Source organism: Ornithorhynchus anatinus, chromosome 16, assembly GCF_004115215.2.
Source record: "Ornithorhynchus anatinus isolate Pmale09 chromosome 16, mOrnAna1.pri.v4, whole genome shotgun sequence".
NCBI classification, from domain to species: domain Eukaryota; kingdom Metazoa; phylum Chordata; class Mammalia; order Monotremata; family Ornithorhynchidae; genus Ornithorhynchus; species Ornithorhynchus anatinus.
Window position 1 is genome coordinate 45069933 of NC_041743.1, and position 20074 is coordinate 45090006.

Below are 20074 nucleotides of genomic sequence, written 5' to 3' on the forward strand. Positions count from 1 at the left end.
AGCGCTTGGCACATAGTTTATATAGTATTGTCCTTTGTATTGTTAAGGGCAGGGAACTTGCCTGCTAATTCTGTTGTACGCTTACAAGCACTTAGTACAGTGTTCTGCAAGCAGTATGTGCTTAATAAACATGATTGTATTCTCCCAAGCACAGCACTCTGCACACAGTAAGTGCTCCTCTTGCCTTCAAGACATCTTTACGTGGATGTCCTCCCGTCACCTCAAGCTTAACGTGTCCAAAGCGGAACTCCTTACCTACCCACCCAAACCCTGCCCTCCCTGTGACTTTCCCATCACTGCAGATGACACTTTCATCCTTCCTGTTTCCCAGGCCCATAACCTTGGTGTTATTCTTGACTCCTCTCTCCCATTCAACCCTTCACTAAATCCTGTCGGTCCCACCTTCACGACACCGCTAAAATCTGCCCTTTCCTCTCCCTCCAAACTGCTACCACGTTAATTCAATCACTCATCCTCTCCTGCCTGGATTACTGCATCAGCCTCCATGCTGACCTCCCAGCCTCCTGCCTCACCCCGTTCCAAGCCATACTTCACTCTGTTGCCCGGATCATTTTTCCACGAAAACTTTCAGGACATGTCACCCTGCTTCTCAAAAAAAAAACCCACTCCAGTGGTTACCTAATCCACATCAAACAGAAACGCATCACCCTTGACTTTAAAGGATTCCATCACCTTGCCCCCTTCCTACATCACCTCGCTCCTCTCCTACTACAACCCAGCCTGCACACTTTGCTCCTTCTCACTGTGCCTCCATCTCACCTATGTCACCTCTGACCCCTTGCCCACAACCTGCTTCTGGAACACCCTCCCTCCCTCCTCAAATACAACAGACATTAGCTTAGTTTGGTGCTCTGCACACAGTAAGCGCTCAATAAATACAATTGAATGAATGAATGAATGAACAAACTCCCCCCTCTCAAAGCCTTATTAAAGGTCCATCTCCTCCAGGAGGCCTTCCTTGACTAAGCCCTGCCTTTTCTCTTCTCCAACTCTTTTCTGCATCACCCCGACTTGCTCCCTTTGTTCTCATCCCCCTCCCCGCTGGCCCCACAGCACTTATGTGCATATCTGTAACATATTTATTTATATTGTCTCTCTCCCCCAAACTGTAAGCTATGTCAGTGCTCTGCACGTAGTAAGCGCTTAACAAATACCAACATTATTATTATGTGTCTGTGTATTGTTGCATTGCACTCTCCCAAACGCTTAGCACAGTGCTCCGCACACGGTAAGAGCTTAACTGAACGCACAAAAGCGACTGCGCCCAGGCCTCTCTCCCAGACCGCAAGGGCTAGAAAAGACGGGCGGGGGCGGGGGACGGGAAATCTCGCGAGAGGAGCAGCGGCCCGGCGGGTTGAGGGGGCGCGACTGCAGCCCCGCCGCCCCCACAGGCACCTCGGGGGGCCCCGAGCGGGACACCGCCCCCTTCGGGCTGGCGGCCGCGTGACTCCCCTTTACATAACCGCGGCCTCCGTGCGTCATCGCGACCCGCCGCGCGGGGAGCCAATAGGAGGGCCCGGAGGCCCGGAGGCCCGCCCCTCCGGCGGGATTGACGTCAGAAGCCACCAATGGGCGTGCCCGGCCACGGGCCTCCGCCCTGCCCGGCGGCCGGCAGGTGGGGCTGGGGCCGGCAGGGGGAGAGGGCCGGGGCCGGGCCGGGCCGGACATGGCGGCGCTCTACGCCTGCACCAAGTGCCATCAGCGCTTCCCCTTCGAGGCGCTCTCCCAGGGGCAGCAACTGTGCAAGGTGAGGAGGAGGAGGAGGAAGAGAGAGGAAGGGGGCGGGGCCGGGACAAAGGGGTCACCGCCCGGCCCCCGACGGGGGGGGGGGGAACCAGCTGCCCCGTCGAGGGGTCACTTCCTCCCCGAGCTGGTCCTCCACGTGCCGTGGTCGTCGTGGTGATGGTTGCCATGGTGATGCTGATGGGGCTGGGCATCCGCTCCCACCTCCGCCCCTGGGTGGGGCCGAGTGGGGGCCGAAGAATGATAACGTTGGGGTTCGGTAAGCGCTTCCTAGGTGCAGAGCACTGTTCTAAGCGCTGGGGGAGATACGGGGTCATCAGGTGGTCCCGCGTGAGGCTCACAGTCTTCATCCCCCTTTGACAGAGGAGGGAACTGAGGCCCAGAGAAGTGACTTGCCCATTGTCACACAGCTGACCAGTGGAGCTGGGATTCGAACGCACGATCTCTGACTCCCAAGCCCGGGCTCCTTCCACTGAGCCACGCTGCTTCTCTAACAATAATAATGATGGCATTTGTTAAGCGCTTACTATGTGCATAGCACTGTTCTGAGCGCTGGAGAGGAGGCAGCGTGGCTCAGTGGAAAGAGCCAGGGCTGGGGAGTCAGAGGTCGTGGGTTCCAATCCCGGCTCCGCCCCTTAGCTGTGTGACTGGGGGCCCGTCACTTCACTTCTCTGGGCCTCAGTGACCTCAGCTGGAAAATGGGGATGAAGACTGGGAGCCCCACGTGGGACAACCTGATGACCTTGTATCCGCCCCCCCCAGTGCTTAGAAAAGTGCTTGGCACATAGTAAGCGCTTCACAAATACCATCATCATTATTATTATTATTACTGTCATTGTATGACTTTGGGCAAGTCACTTCATTTCTCTGGGCCTCAGTTCCCTCATCTGTCAAATGGGGATGAAGATTGTGAGCCCCACGTGGGAGAACCTGATCACCTTGTATCCTTTCCAGCACTTAGAACAGTGCTTTGCACAGAGTAAGCGCTTAACAAATGCCATCATCATCATACAAAATGATCAAGTTGTCCCCCGTGGGACTCACAGCCTTCATCCCCATTTTACAGATAAGATGACTGAGGCGCAGGGAAGTGAAGTGACTTGCCCAAAGTCATGCAGCTGACAAGTGGTGGAGCCCGGATTAGAACCCATGACCTCTGACTCCCAAGCCCGGGCTCTTGCCATTGCACCACACTACCTCATGGGCGGGCCCCTGCCCAGCTCCTCTTCCCACAGGGCCCTGTCAAACCCCCCTGCTGACTTTATAAACCTGCCATGCATCTGCAAGCTTTTTTCCAGAGGCGTAAATTGAGGCCCAGCTTCATTCATTCATTCAATAATATTCATTGAGCGCTTATTATGTGCAGAGCACTGAACTAAGCGCTTGGAATGTAAAATTCGGCAACAGCTTCTCCGCTTGGAAGGAGGTACCCTCCCTCGGCATCATTAACGTGATGAGACCTCCTTCCCTCATCATCATCAAAATCATACTGTTGGTATGTGTGCAGCACTTACTGTGTGCCAAGCACTGTTCTAAGCGCTGCGGAGGATACAAGGTGATCAGTGCTCCCTTCTGGGCCTCACGGCCTTCATCCCCATTTTACAGAGGAGGCACCTGAGGCCCAGAGAAGTTAAGTAACTTACCCAAAGTCACACAGCTGACATGTGGCTGAACTGGGATTTGAACCCATGACCTCTGACACCCAAGCCTGTGTTCTTTCCACTGAGCCATGCTCCTTCATCATCATCAAAATAATACCATTGGTATTTGTTCAGTGCTTACTATGTGCCAAGCGCTGTTCTAAGCACTGGGGTAGATACGAGGTCATCAGGTTGTACCACGTAGGGCTCACAGTCTTCATCCCCATTTTACAGATGAGGTACCTGAGGCGCAGAGAAGTTAAGTGACTTGCACAAGGTCACACAGCTGATGAGCGGCGGAGCTGGGATTAGAACCCATTTGTACATTCCAAGCGCTTAGTACAGTGCTCTGCACATAGTGAGCGCTCAATAAATACTACTGAATGAATGACCTCCGACTCCCAAGCCCGTGCTCTTTCCACTGAACCACGCTGCTTCTCTCCCTCATGAGATCTCTCTCATTAAAGGGCCCTAGTAATAATAATGATGATGGTATTTGTCAAGCGCTTACTATGTGCCAAGCACTTTTCTAAGCGCTGGGAAGGATACAAGGTAATCAGGTTGTCCCACGGGGGGCTCACGGTCTTAATCCCCATTTTACAGATGAGGGAACTGAGGCCCAGAGAAGTTAAACGACTTGCCCAAAGTCACACGGCTGAGAAGTGGCGGAGCTGCAGTTAGAAACCATAACCTCCAACCCCCAAGCCCGTGCTCTTTCCACTAAGCCACGGTCCCGGGCAAGCTTTGGGGGGCTTAGCCCAGTGGAGGAACCGTGGACCCCACAGGTTCAAGTCGCCCCCCTTCATTCTCTTCCCTCCCTGGCACTGCTGATGCTGTGCTATGCATTGTAAGAACAAGGAAAGCCTAGGGGTCGGGGAAAGGGAAGTAGGGTGGCTTAGTGGAAAGAGCACAGGCTTGGGAGTCAGACGATCTTGGGTTCTCATCCCAGCTCCATCACTTGTCTGCTGTGTGACCTTGGGAAGTCACTTAACTTCTCTGTGCCTCAGTTACCTCATCTATGAAATGGGGACTGAGACGGTGAGCCCCATGCGGGACAGGGCCTGCATCCAACCTGATCGGCTTGTTTCTACCCGAGCCCTTAGAACGGGCTTGACACGTGGTAAGTGCCTAACGAATGCCATAAAAAAAAAAGTGGGGAGAAACTGGCCAGGTTGACGCTGAGATCCCCTGAGCTTCTGGTCCAGGATTGCTGCATTTTTTGATCGCAAGGTTGGAGCTACCTGGTCTCTTCTGAGGCCCGGCCGGACCTTGGGGACGGGTTGTGAGCTCCAGCCTCCGCCCGTCTAAAGCAAAGTAAACAACGCTCCCTCTTCATTATCTTGGTATCTTGCGGCAATTGCAGTTGCTGCTAATGAAGGAAGTTCAAGGTTATCACTTCCCCCTCCTCCCCCTCGCCTGGGTTAGTCTCCCCAGCCCAAAAGGAAGCCCATGGGTGTGGGTGATATAGGCAGGACTTGTCTGTAGGGATTTTTAGGCTCTGGGTAGGAAGGGTTTTGAATCACCTGACTGTAACTTTGATTCGGATTGCAGGAGTGTCGGATTGCACATCCCATGGTGAAATGCACCTACTGTAGGACTGAATTCCAGCAGGAGAGGTAAGTCTCCTATCGATAAGGAGAGATCAATCGATCAGTCGGTCATGGTGGTGAAATACCATGCAGTTTAATACTTTAATGTATTGATTTCTTCCACTCAGTAGTATTTATAGGGTGCATACTCTGTACAGAGCACCGTGCTCAGTGCTTGGGCGAGTGCAGGAGAGTTAGTGGACTCGATCTCTGCTCTCCAGAAGAGAGAGATGCCAAAATACATTACAGGTTGGGGAAAAATGACGGCCTTTGCCTGTTTTTGAAATGACATGGTTTGTAGAGGGTTGTTTTTGTCCAGTTCTCTCGTCCATCCACTGCATTTTTAAAGCTCCAGTTATGTTCTTATTGGGAGAAAATTACGAGACTGAGGGCTTGCCCTTCGGGAACATAAAATCAATTGGTGAATCAGGATCCGTACCTACACATGCAGCAGGCGTCTATGTGACAGTGCCATCACTGGCCTTCCGTCAAGCTACCCCGCCCCTGGGCAACCCTGGGGGCAACCCCAAGCCCTGGACCTCATGGCACTGTTGTGGGGGGACCTGCTCAAGGCCACAGGGGACGTCAAGTAGCCCAGTGGGTATCGCAGTTTGGAGGCTTGAGGCTTTGGGGGCATTTCTGTGAATCCAGATTGGGCGTGTCAGGAAGTAAGTACAGATTCATTCAGTAGTATTTATTGAGCACTTAGTATGTGCAGAGCACTGTACTAAGTGCTTGGAATGTACAATTCGGCCCCCCAGAGGAGGTCATAATAGTATTTATTAAGTGTATACTATGTGCAGAGCACTGCACTAAATGCTGGCAATGTATTCTGTGGTATCCAGAACCCATCTCCAGAGTCCATCAGGAATCTTGGGGAAAATGGCCCTTTCCAGCTTGGATTTCCCTTCTCCTTTTCATGCCTTATCATCCCTGGGTGTATCCGGGTATGGGTTATTTATTAAATGGCTTTTTGGACTGTTTACTTTTGTTGTTATCGCCCAGAACAATGCTCTTAGTCTTTTGTCTACCCTCTATTCAGCATTCCGCTTGCCCTCCTTTCCCCCTGCGACTAGATGGTAAGCTGTTTGAGAGACGTCCCCTGAGGGCCTCTTAGAATGCCTTGCACATGGTGGGTGCTCAGTAAATGGTGCTGTTGTGATGGGGGCCAGGGTTGACCCTGCTTGGACTGGATTCCTGGACTGAGGATGCCTTTGCGCCCACCCAATCTCCATGAGATCAGAGGTGACCTCTAGTCCCTAGGAGATGGGGGAATCAAGCCTTAAGGGGTGAGGAATCACCCCCAAGACCCTGAGGGTAGCGCTTTGGCTCCACGTGGCCGGCTCTGCGCAGCCAAAACACTGGCGTGCTCTTATGATTAGGACTCGCAGCCCAACAAAACATCATGGTGAGTGGGTAGAAGTCATGGGAGTCGGAAGGTCATGGGTTCTAATCCTGCCTCTGCCACTTGTGTGCTGTGTGACCTTGGGCAACTCACTGCACTTCTCTGGGCCTCAGTTCCCTCTCTGTAAAATAATAATAATGTTGGTATTTGTTAAGCCCTTGCTATGTGCCGAGCACTGTTCTAAGCGCTGGGGTAGAAACAGGGTAATCAGGTTGTCCCACGTGAGGCTCACAGTCTTAATCCATATTTTACAGTTGAGGTAACTGAGGCACAGAGAAGCGAAGTGACTTGCCCAAAGTCACACAGCTGATAAGTAGCAGAGCCAGGATTAGAACCTGCGACCTCTGACTCCCAAGCCCAGACTCTTTCCACTGAGCCACACTGCTTCTCTGGGGATTGAGGATTGAGGATTGAGGTCTCAATGGGGATTGAGACTGTGAGCCCTATGTGGGACAGGGACTGGGTTCCACCCCATTTGCTCCTATCCGCCCCAGTTTTTAGTACAGTGCCTGGCATATAGTAAGCACTTAATAAATACCACAATTATCATTATTATAAGCACTGTTCTTATAGCACTGGAAGTACCTATCAATCAGTGGTATTTATTTTTTTATTTTATTTTACGATATTTGTTAAGTGCTTACTATGTGCTGGGCACTGTACTAAGTGCTGGGGTAGATACAAGCTAATCGGGTTAGATACAGTCCCTCCCCCACGTGGTACTTACAGTTGTAATCCCCATTTTACAGACGAGGTACCTGAGGCCCAGTGAAGTGACTTGCCCAAGGTCACACAGCAGACAAATGGCGGAGCTGGGACTAGAAAAATAATAATAATTAGTACAGTGCTCTCCACAAGTAGTGCTCAATAAATACCACGGCATTATTGACCGCCCACACTATTCAATTTAGCTGACCCAGGTTAGGCAAGAATGCCTAGAATAATAATGATGGGATTTGTTAAGCGCTTTCTACATGCCGGGCCCTGTACTAAGCACTGGATGGATACAGCAAGCAAATCAGGTGTGAAAGAGTTCCCGTTCCACAGGGGGCTCACAGTTTCAATCCTCATTTTACAGATGAGGTTACTGAGGCACAGAAAAGTGAATGTACTTGCCCAAGGTCACATAGCAGACAAGTGGCAGAGCCAGGATTAGAACCCGTGATCTTTTGACTCCCAGGCCCGAACTCCTTCCACGACACCATGCTGCTTCTTTATGCAGCAGGTACAAACAATCCATCAGCTCCCACCATCCATTCTCCCCTTCCTCCCTGCCTTCCTCCTCCCTTCTCCCCACTTTTCCCTTCCTTTTCTACCTCCCGCTCCCCTTCTGCCTCCCCCTCTCCACCGACCTCTCCCTCCCCTCCCACCTCCACCCATCCCATTTTTAGCCCCGAAAGTCTTTCTTGTCTTAATTCTCCATCTACTTGAATTGTGCTTTAAAGGAGGAGCAGAAGTGGCGGGGAGAGACTATTTTTGGCAACAGAGCAGTAACGCCGGGAGTGTTTTGTGTGGCTTTTGCTCCGTTTATGGGAGATTTTGAAGGCTTAGTGGCCCTCCCTCACAGGAGTCAGTTTGGGAAAACACTTCACCGGGAGATGTTAGATCAGGCAGGAAAATGGCTTCCGTCCGAGGCGAGGGGCGGCGCTGCCAGTCGCTCCCCACCGACACCTCCTTCGGGCCTTCTGGCCCTCACCCTGAGGAAGTGGCCAAGGGTGGGAGGGCGGGATTGAGCCAGAGAACACTTTCTGCCCGGCGGGGCCATTAACTCAGCAGGACACTCGAGCCGCTCTGTGGCAACTGCCACCTCACAATGGAGAGCGATCGGGAAGGATTCTCTTGAAAGCCTGGGCTTGGCAGAAAAATGGAAATGGGGGTGCAAACTGTGAGGAGACCTGAAAATCCCAGTCTTTGCTCTTTGCCTCCACACCTGTGACCTTCATCTGACTTTGCTTATGGTGGAGAATGCTGAACAACAGAGAGGGAAATAAAGGCAGAGGCCAAACCTGGCCCAGTTTGCTCTCTCTGCCCTACCTCCCTCTGTCCATCTACCCCCATTCTGCCCGACCAGATTAGGTAGAGTGGATGAATGGAGGTGGGAGGGGGTGGAACTGCCAGCTCCAGCTGATGTCGACCTTGCTGGGTCTTTCCAGGGCAGGGACTAGCAATTGGACTTAGTTCTGAGGCAGTTTGTGCCACCCGGAGGAGATGCTGGCAGCATCCTTCTCCATAGTGACTGTCACCATGGTGACCAGAATCCTGGTCAAAACCACTCTTGACAGAGATGAGAGAATGGCAGTTCACCGAAGTCTGGCCGTGCAGTTGTCTCTTCATCACTAGACTGTAAGCTTGTTGTCTCTAGACGGTAAGCACGTTGTGGGCAGGGAATGTGTCTGCTTATTGTTATACTGTACTCTCCCAAGCGCTTAGTACAGTGCTCTGCACACAGTAAGCACTCAGTAAATACAGTTGAATGAATCAGTGATAGTAGTTTCTCTCTCCCCCTCTAAAATGAAAGCTGAAGGTGGTCAGGGGACGTCTGCCAACTCTGTTGTATTATGCTCTCCCAAGTGCTTAGTACGGTGCTCTGCACAGAGAAAGCGCTCAATAAATACTGTTGATTGATTAATTGATCACTGCTGCTCTCAGAAGCGGGGCTTCGAGGAGGGATTAACAATCAGCCCGACCTCAACCAGATCCCCATTGGAGACCCAGACGGAGAAGACGCGGTTCTTCAGCTGCTCCTTCAAGAGCATTCCTTCATTTTTCTTTTGTCTGTTAAATTCCCTTGACAGTAAAACCAATACGATCTGCAAGAAGTGTGCTCAGAATGTGAAGCTGTATGGGACGGTAAGTGCAGGGGTCACTTCCTGATTCGTTCCCTCAGGGCATTGTGGGTGAGGGAGGAGGCCCCTCTTCTCAACCATGTTTCTCTTTTCCTCGGTTTGCCCGTTCAGCCGTGCATAGCCTGGCAACGTGGAACATTTTATTTGAAATAGTTCTAGGGAGTGGAGTGCTTTCTACATGGCCCTGGCTCCCCAGATTGGCTCTACAAACTATTAAAAACTTAACCAGACCCCCCAAAACCAGCCACCCCCAAAAAAACCCTACTGGTGAAGAGCAAACAGCCTGGACTAGTGGAAAGAGTTCAGGCGTGGAAGTTAGAGGACCTGTGTTCTTATCCCGGCCCCGCCACCTGCTGTGTGACCTTGAGCAAGTCACTTGACTTCTCTATGCCTCAGTCACCACATGGGTAAATAGGGATTAAATCCTACTCCTACTCTGACTGTGAACCCCATGTAGTACAGGGACTGTGTCCAACCTGATTATCTTGGATCGACCCCAGTGCTTAGTGCAGTAGCTGGCAAATAGTGCCTAACAAGTGCCATTAAAAACAAACAAACAAAAAAACCCCACCCATCACCCCTGTGTATTTTGCAAATATACCAGTAACGTGACTTTTTCCTTATATTTACATCTTTCTAAGGGCCGTTTAAAAGGTGCACATTGCACTAGTGCCATTGCAGATGTCTATTGAAAAAGGAGCCTTCAGGGTTAAACCCTTTCCCCCCTCCCCAGCTAGTAGGCAGAGCACCCTGCAGGAGGTGAAGGGCAGCGGAAAGGGGTGGGCAGTGACCGTCTCGGTGTGCCTCCGGGTACAGAGTGGGCTCTTTGTTCTCTCTCCAAGCCCAAGCCTTGCCAGTACTGCAATGTCATCGCTGCCTTCATTGGCCACAAATGCCAGCGCTGCACCAACTCTGAGAAGAAGTACGGGCTGCCCCACGGGTGCGAGCAGTGCAAGCAGCAGTGCGCCTTTGACCGGAAGGATGACCGGAAGAAGGTGAGGCCCGGCCAGGGCCTGAGGGGCTGGAAGGAGGGCAGGAGGGGAGAATCGAGGCCTCAGAGAAGCTGGGCCCCAGAAGCAGAGTCGGCCTTCCCGCCTCCGTCCTTCCTCTAGCTTGCCCTGGCAGTGGGGAGACGCCGCCCGGGGCCCCACCTCCACAGGATGGAGGGCCACGTGCCCGGGCATCGGCACTTGAAATTAACTGGGTGCTCCGCAGGTGCCCGGCTCAGCCGGGCACGGGGGTGGCGGGGATCGACTAAGTGCATTCCCGAATCCTTTTGAGCCTGGTGGTTGAAAGGATTATGACTGTGCAAATGACTGTTATTACCAGGGTTTTTTTCCCCTCTAGCAGAAAGGTTCTGGAACTGTTAACTTCTGGGTCCCAACCTGACTGAGAAGCTAGTGAGGGGTGTGGATCTGGATGGGGGGCTGAGAGAGAGGGAGAGGGAGAAAGAGAAGGAAAGAAAGAGAAGTGGTGGGGGTTGGGGGGGTATAAGATTCTTTAATTATTTTGGTCCATCATGTTTCCTGAAAGCAGGTGTGGGGTCTTAAACAAAACAAAGCAAACCCTTCCTCTTTTCTGTCTCTAGTCTAGGGACACCTGCTCTACCCATCTCCCATGGAAGTTATTTTTGAGTCACTGTTGTGAGTGATCCCTGTCACTGAGCCCCAAGAGCCCTAGACTTTGTGCCTCTGGAGCCACCTCCTTCCATGTCTTAATTAGCACCCATCATTCCCACGTTTCTCTTGCCTCCACTCTGCAAACATCAGTCAGTCGATTGGGTGCTTCTGTGTGTAGAGCACCGTACTAAGCGCCTAGTATTTCCGGGGCGTGCCAAAAGCTAACTCAGACTTCAGAGGAAAGGTCTCTGAGTGTACGTATCCAATCACATGTCGTATCCCAGCTCACGGGATGCCCAGATCCTGTCTCTTTGAAGGAACCTTAGTTGTCCAAGGATCCAGGAGCACAGAGGGCGCCGGGCCCTGGCAATCTCCCCGTACCCTCCGTTCCCGGTGGCCCCAGCCTCCACTGCCCCTTTCCTCTTCCCTTTCCTCAGCACCCATTGCCCAGCCCCACACTTGGCACCTGGCTAGGCTCTGCTCTGTGCAAATCTAACGGAGCTCCAACAGGCTCAGACGGGGCGGGGGGTAGGAGAGAGGAGAAGGGAGAGGAGCAGGAGGAGGTAAACAAGCCCTCTCGCTGGCCAGGCAAGTCTGCCACTAGCACGGAAGTCAGCCTTGGGGAGAAGTGGAGGAGGAGCAGAAAAAGTTCTTGACGGCTGTCGGAGAAGCAGAAGTGAAGGTCTGCGGCTCTGGGGGACAGAGAACAGGAGCAGGTGGTGGCCAGCGAGGCCGCCGGACTGCGGGGACACTTCTCTGGGTGAGGTCTTGGGGGTCGTCGCTCGGAAACCAGACCCGGGCAGGAGGAGAGGGAAGCTGGTTGGGAGGGTGTTTGTGGCAGTGAGACAGTGGTGAGATGTTGAGAAGGGTCATTTCCGGGGGAGAGAAGGCCTTCTAATCACTGCATTTGCTGGAGGCAGATGCCAGTGGGTGGCCTCGAAGGCAGAGTAGAGTGCTCTCAGGGCAGGGTAGGGCAGGGTGGAGCCGAGCACTGTCGAGGGCTGGTTGTTGGTTTTCCGTTCGTACCAACTCAAGGCCCAGATCTGGAGGAGGAACATCGATAAATAGCATGGTCTAGTGGATAGAGCATGGGTTCGGAAGTCAGAAAGATCTGCGTTCTAATACCGGATCCACTACTTGTCTGCTGTGCGGCCTCGGTCAAGTCACTTCCATGGGCCTCAGTGACCTCTTCTGTAAAATGGGGATTAAGACCATGAGCCCCCATGTGAGACGGACTCAGTCCAACCCAAGTGCTCAGTATGGTGTCTGGCACAAAGTAAATGCTTAACATATCCCACAATTAGATAAAGCGCTGGACTCCCCCTGGTGGGGCCTCTACCTGCCCTGCCCTGTCTCTGCAGCTGGGCAGGCGAGTGCCCTCGGGCAGACTGGCTGGCTCTACGCTTTGGGAGTCCTCCAGCATGAGGTGCTGGGAGGACTGTGTAGACCACCAGCCAGGCGGGAGTTGCTGAGGGAGCCGTGAAGACTGCCAAGCGAGGAGGTGATGCTGGGGCCCTGCGGACCACTGGGCAGGAGGTGCCGAGAGCCGCATAGACCATCCCGGGTGGAGGCTGCCGAGGGGGCCATCAAGACCCTCCTCCCTCTCCCGTCCCCATCCGCTCCGCTTCTGGAGAAGGACCTCCGGGGGCCTTCCCTTGACCGGGGGAGGATATGAAGTGGGGGAGAAGGCGGTGGGGAGCGGGGGGAGGACGGCACGTGGAGACGCCCCGGCCGACTCCACCAGCCTCCCCTCAGGTGGACGGGAAGCTGCTGTGCTGGCTGTGCACGCTGTCCTACAAGCGGGTCCTGCAGAAGACCAAGGAGCAGCGTAAGCACCTGAGCAGCTCGGCACGGGCGGGCCAGCCGGAGAAGGAGCAGTTCAGCCGGCTCAGCAGCAGCAGCAGCAGCAGTAGCAGCGGGGGAGGCAGCCATTACAACAGGTAATGGGCGGCAGCCAGGTCAGTCAGGCAGTCGTATCTATTTGAGCGCTTACTGGTGCAGAGCACCGTACTAAGCACTTGGGAGAGTACACTAGAACAATATAAAAGACACATGCCCTGCCCTCAACGAATTCACAGCCGAGAGGAGAAGGCATACATTAATATTAATAAATACATTACAGATTTGGACATAAGTGCTGTGGGGTGGGGCGGGGGGATGAGTAAAGGGAGTAAGTCAGGGCAACACAGAAGGGAGTGGGAGAAAAGGAAAAGAGGGCTTAGTCAGTGAGATGTGGCTTCACCCAATCCAAGGTGGGGCTGGGAGGGAGGGGATCATTTCTGGGAGCTCGGGGCCCTGCCAACCAGCCTCATCTCCTTCCATCTGGGTGCCATCAATCAAACATTATTACAGAGCGCTATACTAAGCGCTTGGGAGAGTACAATACAGTAGAGTTGGTAGGAGTGACTTCTGCCTTCAAGGAGCTTACAAACTAGTGGAGGAGACCAAACAGTCTAGAGGAGGAGGCCAACATCAAGTAATTTGCAGATAGAAAAAGAGAAAGGGAAGATAGGTGTGTAGACCAGCCCGTGCTTAAATAGCAGGGTGCGTTCATTGATAAGGGCAGAAGTGGTACGGATGGGTGACCACTAGACTGTTAGTTTCTTGAGGGCAGAAATCGTGGCTGCTAAGTCTGTTGCAATCGCCTCAGTGCCTAGTATGGTTCTCCACCTTCAGTAGGCACTCAGTACATAGTGGCGATAATGATGATGATCTCAGGACCACCTGCAGCAAGAGCGCATCCACCCAGCTGACTTTAAGGGAGACAGATTACGGCTGCACCTCTAGCCGACGGCTGGACAAAACTGTGTGTCCTCCAAACCACAGCTCCCGCATGTCCTCTGATTCTTCCTTTAGTGTCCGCTTTTGTCGACCTGATGGTTTTTAATGTACACTTTTTGGGTTTGCTTCCATGACCCCCAAAGCCAGAAAACACTGTCCACGTCTTCGATCCAGAACGAAATCCCCAAGAAGAAACCGAAGTTTGATGCGATCGTAGCCAATGGAGACAGGTGAGACCTGATGTGAGGGCGTCTCCTTGTGGAGGCCAGTGCACTTTTCCCCCAGGAATCGGGGGGGGGGGGGGGGGGGGAGAGGGATTCCCCGCCCCCCGGCAATGTTTCATGGCAGGGGGATGTGTGGAAAACTCCCTTTGTAAATTGCAACAATCCGATCTTGGTTGTGTGGGGTCCTCGAAGCCGGGATCATTTTCCGTCCTCCCTGTTGTAGTGGTCCCAGAGGAAGGCTTTGATCCACTGCCCTCTCCCCTTGCTTCACATATCCTTCCTTTCTCGCTCTGGAGGTGGTGGTCTGGACTCATGTCTTTGAGTCAGAATCCCTGGGCTTTTTGCCCCTCCTTCAGCCCTTTTAGGAAATGTTCATCTTTGCCGGGTTGCAGCTTCCAGGGGTGACATTGTGTTCTTTTTCTTCTTCTCATTTCCTTCTGTGGCCCTCCCTAGCAACTCCCATCAGCCCTGATACCCTGGCCTAGTGGTTAGGGCGCTATGTGCCAAGCACTTGTGTGAGTGCTGAAACACCCGTTCTGTCTGACTCCCTTCCAGGGAAGTTCTGGTGAACAGATGAGGCCTGTCTGTTGGCCATCCCTTCAGGACTAGCCGTCTCTGGGTGGGAGACCGGTTGGGACTGTGGGCATTCAATCAATCAATGGTATTTACTGAGTGTTTACTGTGTGCAGAGCATTGTACTAAGTGCTTGGTAGAGGAATTAGACCCTCTCCCTGGCCATAACGAACTTACAGTCTAGAGGACAAGCTTCTCAGGGAGGCCGCTGTTCTGTCCATTCTGGTCCCACAGTTTTTCCCCCGACCTGGCCCTGGACTCACCGGGCACCGATCACTTCGTCATCATTGCCCAGCTTAAGGAAGAAGTGGCCACTCTGAAGAAGATGCTTCATCAGAAAGACCAGATGATCTTAGAGAAAGAGAAGAAGGTAAGGCAGTTGTGGCAGACACCACCATATGCCAGTCCCAAAGACACAAAGTAGTAATAATAATTGCATTGTTCATATAAGCACTTAGATGAACACAGCACAGCAGAGTATCAAGCTCTCGGGGGATACAAGATAAGGAGGTAGGACACAGTCCCTCTCCCTCATTGGGCTCACCTTCTAAGTAGGAGGGAGAACACGTATTAAATCCCCATTTTACAGATGAGGATACTGAAACTCAGAGAAGTTGGAACTTGTCTAGGGTCACACAGCAGGCAAGTGGCAGAACTGAAATTAGAACCCAGTCCTCTGACTCCCAGACCCTTGTTCTTTCCACTAGGCCATACTGCTTCCTGTGGAAAGGAGACACCTCAGACCCTGTCAGATAATAATGGTTACTTGTTAAGCGTTTACTGTGTGCCAAGCACTGGGGTAATAACCAGGTCAGACGTAGTCCCTGTCGGTCATGGGGCTCACAGTGTAAGTGGGAGGGAGTAAGATTTAATCCCCCTTTTACGAGATGAGGAAACTAAAACACGTAGCAGTGAAATGACTTGCCCAAGGTCACACAGCAGGCCAGTGGCAGAGCCGAGTTTAGAACCCAGGTTCTCTGACTCCCAGGCCATGTAGGTCATGGACCGTGTCCAACCTGATTATCTTGTATCAACCCCAGCGCTTTGTACAGTGCCTGGAATATAGCAAGCATTTTAACAAATACCCCCCAAAAAAGGGTTGTTCGTGGCTTTTGAAGAGGATCCCGGAGTTCCCCACCAGCCCTCCGATCCCTTCCTCCCCACATGCCCAAGACCAACCCCCCCAGTCCCATTTTTTCCACCTCCGGGCGTTTTCCTCCAGATTACGGAGTTGAAGGCTGACCTGCAGTACCAGGAGTCTCAGATGAGGGCCAAAGTGAACCAGATGGAGAAGACACACAAAGACGTCACCGAACAACTGCAGGTGACTCACATTCTCCCTCCAGGAGCAACAAGCTGGGACGGGCTTGCGGCTGCCGTGTTGGGGGGATGTCGACACTTCTCCCCTCCAATCCCCAGGCAGAGCCTTCCCCGACCCCAGCCTAGGCCAAAGCCCCTCTCAGCCAGTCCAGCATCTTGGGCTTTCTGAGATCCAGATCAAAGTAGCGTGAGGCTTATAAACTTTCCCTCTGGAGTGTGAACGCAGAGGAGGCTCCCCGCGGCCGGGCTGAGAATACCCCCCGCTCTTCACCTCCCACACCAGGTGGCTTGGTGTGGGCAGCCCTTTCTGCGCTTGGGAGGTAGGGTCCATTCCTTTAAGGAGCCGGGGAAGAGGCCGTCACCTTGGGTCCCCATCGTGCAGAATCAGCCGCTGTGGAGAAGATTTCAGAGTGGTTGGGAGGCTCTTTCCCTGCTCCTCCCCAGACCCTTCCAAGCACACTCCAAGCAGTGACAAAGCCCGGGGTAGATGGTAGGGTCCCAGGGGCAGCAGATGAGGAATAGGGCAGCGGGATCCCCGGGGGACTTTGGGGCAGTTTTCCCTCGCCCTGTTGCGGGAAGCATCAGGTGTGGCACGTTCAGTGGCCCCCACTCTCCTCCCCCACCACATATACAGCCATTAGCCACAGCCCCAGAGGAAGCATCTTCCTCCTCGCTTCCCTCCAACCCCGATCAGTTTCCAGCCCCGGGGCCCACCACTCTCCCCACGCCCCCGCCTCTGTGGGCACCGCGTTGACATCTTCCTCACGCTGCTCTTCAGGCCAAGAATCGGGAGCTCCTGAAGCAAGCGGCCGCCTTGTCCAAGGGCAAAAAACCCGAGAAGCCAGGAACCATGACGTCCCCGTGACAGAGCCCCCCCCCACCTTCCGGGGGGGCGGCCCCAGCGAAGCCGCGGACTGGGGCGAGGGGTCGCCCAGGGCCTCCCTCCTAGGTCCTGTCGTCGTGACGGCCGGTCGTCCGGCTGACTCTGGGCTGCCACGATGGCCGGTTGGAGCCCTCAGGTGTATGTGGCGCGTCACGACTGCATGCTTGATTGTGTCGGGTTTTAGCCCGTGGCGACCCTCCCTCCATCCGGTGTCATTTTGGACAGTGGCGACGGCTCAGTGTTTCATGCCTCCCTCCTTCTGCCCCACCCCTCCCCACCCCGGAACACACACATCCTGGTGGGAATGTTGCTCCTGTCCAGGGCTGGTCACTGCCTCCCAGTCATCCCAGTCATCCCAGCCAAGACAGGACTCAGGTGTTCTCCAGGGGGATGGCTGTTATGGGGAGATGTTCTTGGATTTTCTTTGTTTTGTTTTGTTTTGTTTTCCCTGGGTTTAGTGAGAACTTGGTACTGTCGGTGGGGTTTTATTTATTACGAAAGAGAGCACTGATTCTCACTTCAGGAAAAGACTAAGTCCAGCTGGCCACCTTGGCAGGAGCAAGTGCCTCGGATCTCAATTTCGGGTTTCTAGCGGGGTATCCGACTCGTCTCTCTTGCCACTTGGGAGGTTCAGCAACCTGACTGCAGGAGGGTGGAGGGGGCCAGCAGCCATTTGGAGAACCCCACGAGAGGCACCTTTCTCTGAGAAAGGTGCCCGTCAGCCAGAACAGGGATCTGCCCAGCCTGCCTTAGGCAAGGGCGGAAGGAGAGCTTGTCCAGGTTCTACTGGACTTCCCTGATCACTTCCCAGAATTCATCCTAACCCCTTTCCCACTGCCACGTCTTTGTTTAGTAAAATCTCTTCCCGGTTGATGTCGGCTGGCCAAAGCCAAGGAATAAATCTGTGATTATAGCAGATCCTACATTGGAGAGTCCTGAGCTACAGTGGAACATTTATCGGGGTCAGGTTGCCTCTCCCATTCAGCCCCTCCTGAGGCGAAAGAAAGGCAGAATTAGGAAAAGAAGTTCTTCCTCTGGTGCTCTGGCGAGAAAGAAATCAGGGATGTGATTACCGGGAACAGCCTGACTTCACCTGGTCGTGAGAGGTCAGATCGGTCAGGCAACCAAGAGGATGTTTCGAGCACCTACGAGCCACTGAGCGTAATGCTCAGTTCTTGGGAGGTGGTGTGGTCTGGTTAGAAAGGGCACAGGACTGCCAGTCAGGAGACCCAGATTCTAGTCCCAACTGTGCCCCTGGCCTGCTGTGTGACCTTGGGCAAGTTACTTCACATCTCTGGGTCTCAGTTTCCTCATCTGTAAAATGGAGATAAGATACCCGCTCTCCCTCCCTCTCAGACTGTGAGCCCTGGGTGTGACAGGGACCGGACCTGATCGGAGTTTCCCATGTCGGCCCTACTGCTTAAGAAAGTAAACGCTGAAGAAACACCATTGTTGTTAGAAGACGCGATCCGGCTCCCAGGGACCCACCAGCTGACAAAGATTGGCGATCTCCAGTGCTCTCAGGGAATTTTTCCTGAAGCAGCGAAACTACTCCTGCTGCGTCTGGAGGGGCCTAGCTGGGAGCCCCTGTTCTTAGGACTGGGACATCTAATTCTCAGGAGCTTGAAGCCAGGGCTGAGGCCTGCCAGCAAGCCTCTTGTGAAAGCAACACAAACCCTGGGGTCCCTAGGTCACTCTTCCTGGAAGGGTCAGGTTCTCTGCTAAGCTAGGGGGCAGCGGGCCTAGCCGGTTCTTGGATCTTCTCTGGAAACTAAAGCAGTTGAAGAAAACGGCCAGATGGTACGTTCAGCCGTGTTCTGCTGGGGTCTGGAGAAAGGGTTAGAAACAACGTGCCCCTCTTTGTTTTTGGATGTTAGACCACGAAGTGCCGTTACGTCGAGCGTGACGGCGGAAAAATAGGCACTTAATTTTATACGGAACCTTTTTTTAAAAGTCTTGGCATTTAATAGCAAACACACATTTTCTAGCTTTTTCCTCAAGTTTCAAAAAGGAGACTGCCCCGGGCTTGAAATCTGGGTTTTTGAAACTCACGGCACTTGTTTTATCATGGAATTGACTAAGTGACTTTTTGGAACACCGTCTTTCTTTGTATGTTTGTAATATTGGAAACTTTACAATTCGGGAATGCCTTAGTTTGTACAGACTTTGACAAATGTAAGAGTGTAAAACATTCGTGTTGACTGAAGTTCGGTTGTTGGGTTTTTTTATTCACTTCCTGGGTCTGGACACAGTCCCATTTCCCCGAGATTACAGGGTCATTTTGATGTCCTGTTTGTAGACCTACAGGGGTAAAGCACAGAGGTCTCACGGTGCTAATATGGAATTTTAAGTGTGTAGAGAATAAACTGAATTCTTTCATTGTCCTGTCACAGCTCTGTTCCTCCAGTATATTCCTGTGTTTAGAACACTGGGTTGGGATGTTCCCTAGTCAAACGGTCCCACCCCGTCCTCCAGAAGCTCAGACAGCCCATATTTACAATCTCCCAGAGAGGCTCACTCCAGACCCTTCCTTGCCTCGATCACCTGCTTTGGCATCTAACAAGCCTATCGAGACATTACTTTGCATAACCTAAATCCCTCAAGCTCCAGCTATCGTATAAAGAGCCCAGGTCTTTCCTGGAGCAGAGTTTGGGGAGGGGGCGCCAGCATTAGCAGTCTCTGTACTTAATTATTGGCATTTAATTAGTGGAATTTAGGTGGAGGCAGCGTGGCCTACTGAAAAAAGAACAGGGCTGGGAACCAGGAGACCTAGGTTTAAAGCCCAGGTCTGCCACTGGCCTGCTGGATGACCTTGGGCTTGTGACGGAAGCTCTCATCTGTAAAATGGGGATCAGATGGTTTATGAGTCCTGCATGGGAACTGTAGCCCATCTCAAATAATAATAATAATAGTAATAATGTTGGTATTTGTTTAGCGCTTGCTATGTGCAAAGCATTCATTCAATAGTATTTATGGAATGCTTACTATGTGCAGAGCACTGTACTAAGCGCTTGGAATGAACAAGTAGGCAACAGATAGAGACAGTCCCTGCCATTTGACGGGCTTACAGTCTAATCACTGTTCTAAGTGCTGGGGTAGATACAGGGTAATCAGGTTGTCCCACGTGAGGGTCACAGTTAATCCCCATTTTACAGATGAGGTAACTGAGGCACAGTGACTTGCTCACAGTCACCCAGCTAACAAGTGGCGGAGCCAGGATTCGAACCTATGACCTCTGACTCCCAAGCCCGGGCTCTTTCCACTGAGCCACGCTGCTTCTCGCCCTGTAGCTAGGGTTTAGCACAGAGTAAGCCCTTAATAAAAACCTTCATTTATGATGGAGGATTGAGTGGGAGGGAGAAAGGGAAGGGGGGTGGAGGTGGGCTGGAGGGAGAAAGGGATGGGGGATTGGGCTGGGGGTGAAGGAGGA

General features: G+C 52.8%; 1 protein-coding gene across 1 annotated transcript; it reads left to right on the forward strand.

The window, feature by feature from the left end:
• Positions 1-1649: 1649 nt before the first annotated feature.
• On the forward strand, positions 1650-19034 carry FAM76A (family with sequence similarity 76 member A). Its single transcript, XM_001505910.4, has 9 exons — positions 1650-1768; positions 4956-5020; positions 9194-9248; positions 10087-10239; positions 12619-12803; positions 13788-13874; positions 14676-14811; positions 15664-15765; positions 16540-19034. Exons 1-9 carry the CDS (start codon positions 1688-1690, stop codon positions 16624-16626), a joined length of 951 nt encoding a protein of 316 aa, XP_001505960.1. The 5' UTR covers positions 1650-1687; the 3' UTR covers positions 16627-19034.
• The last annotated feature ends 1040 nt before the right edge of the window (positions 19035-20074 follow it).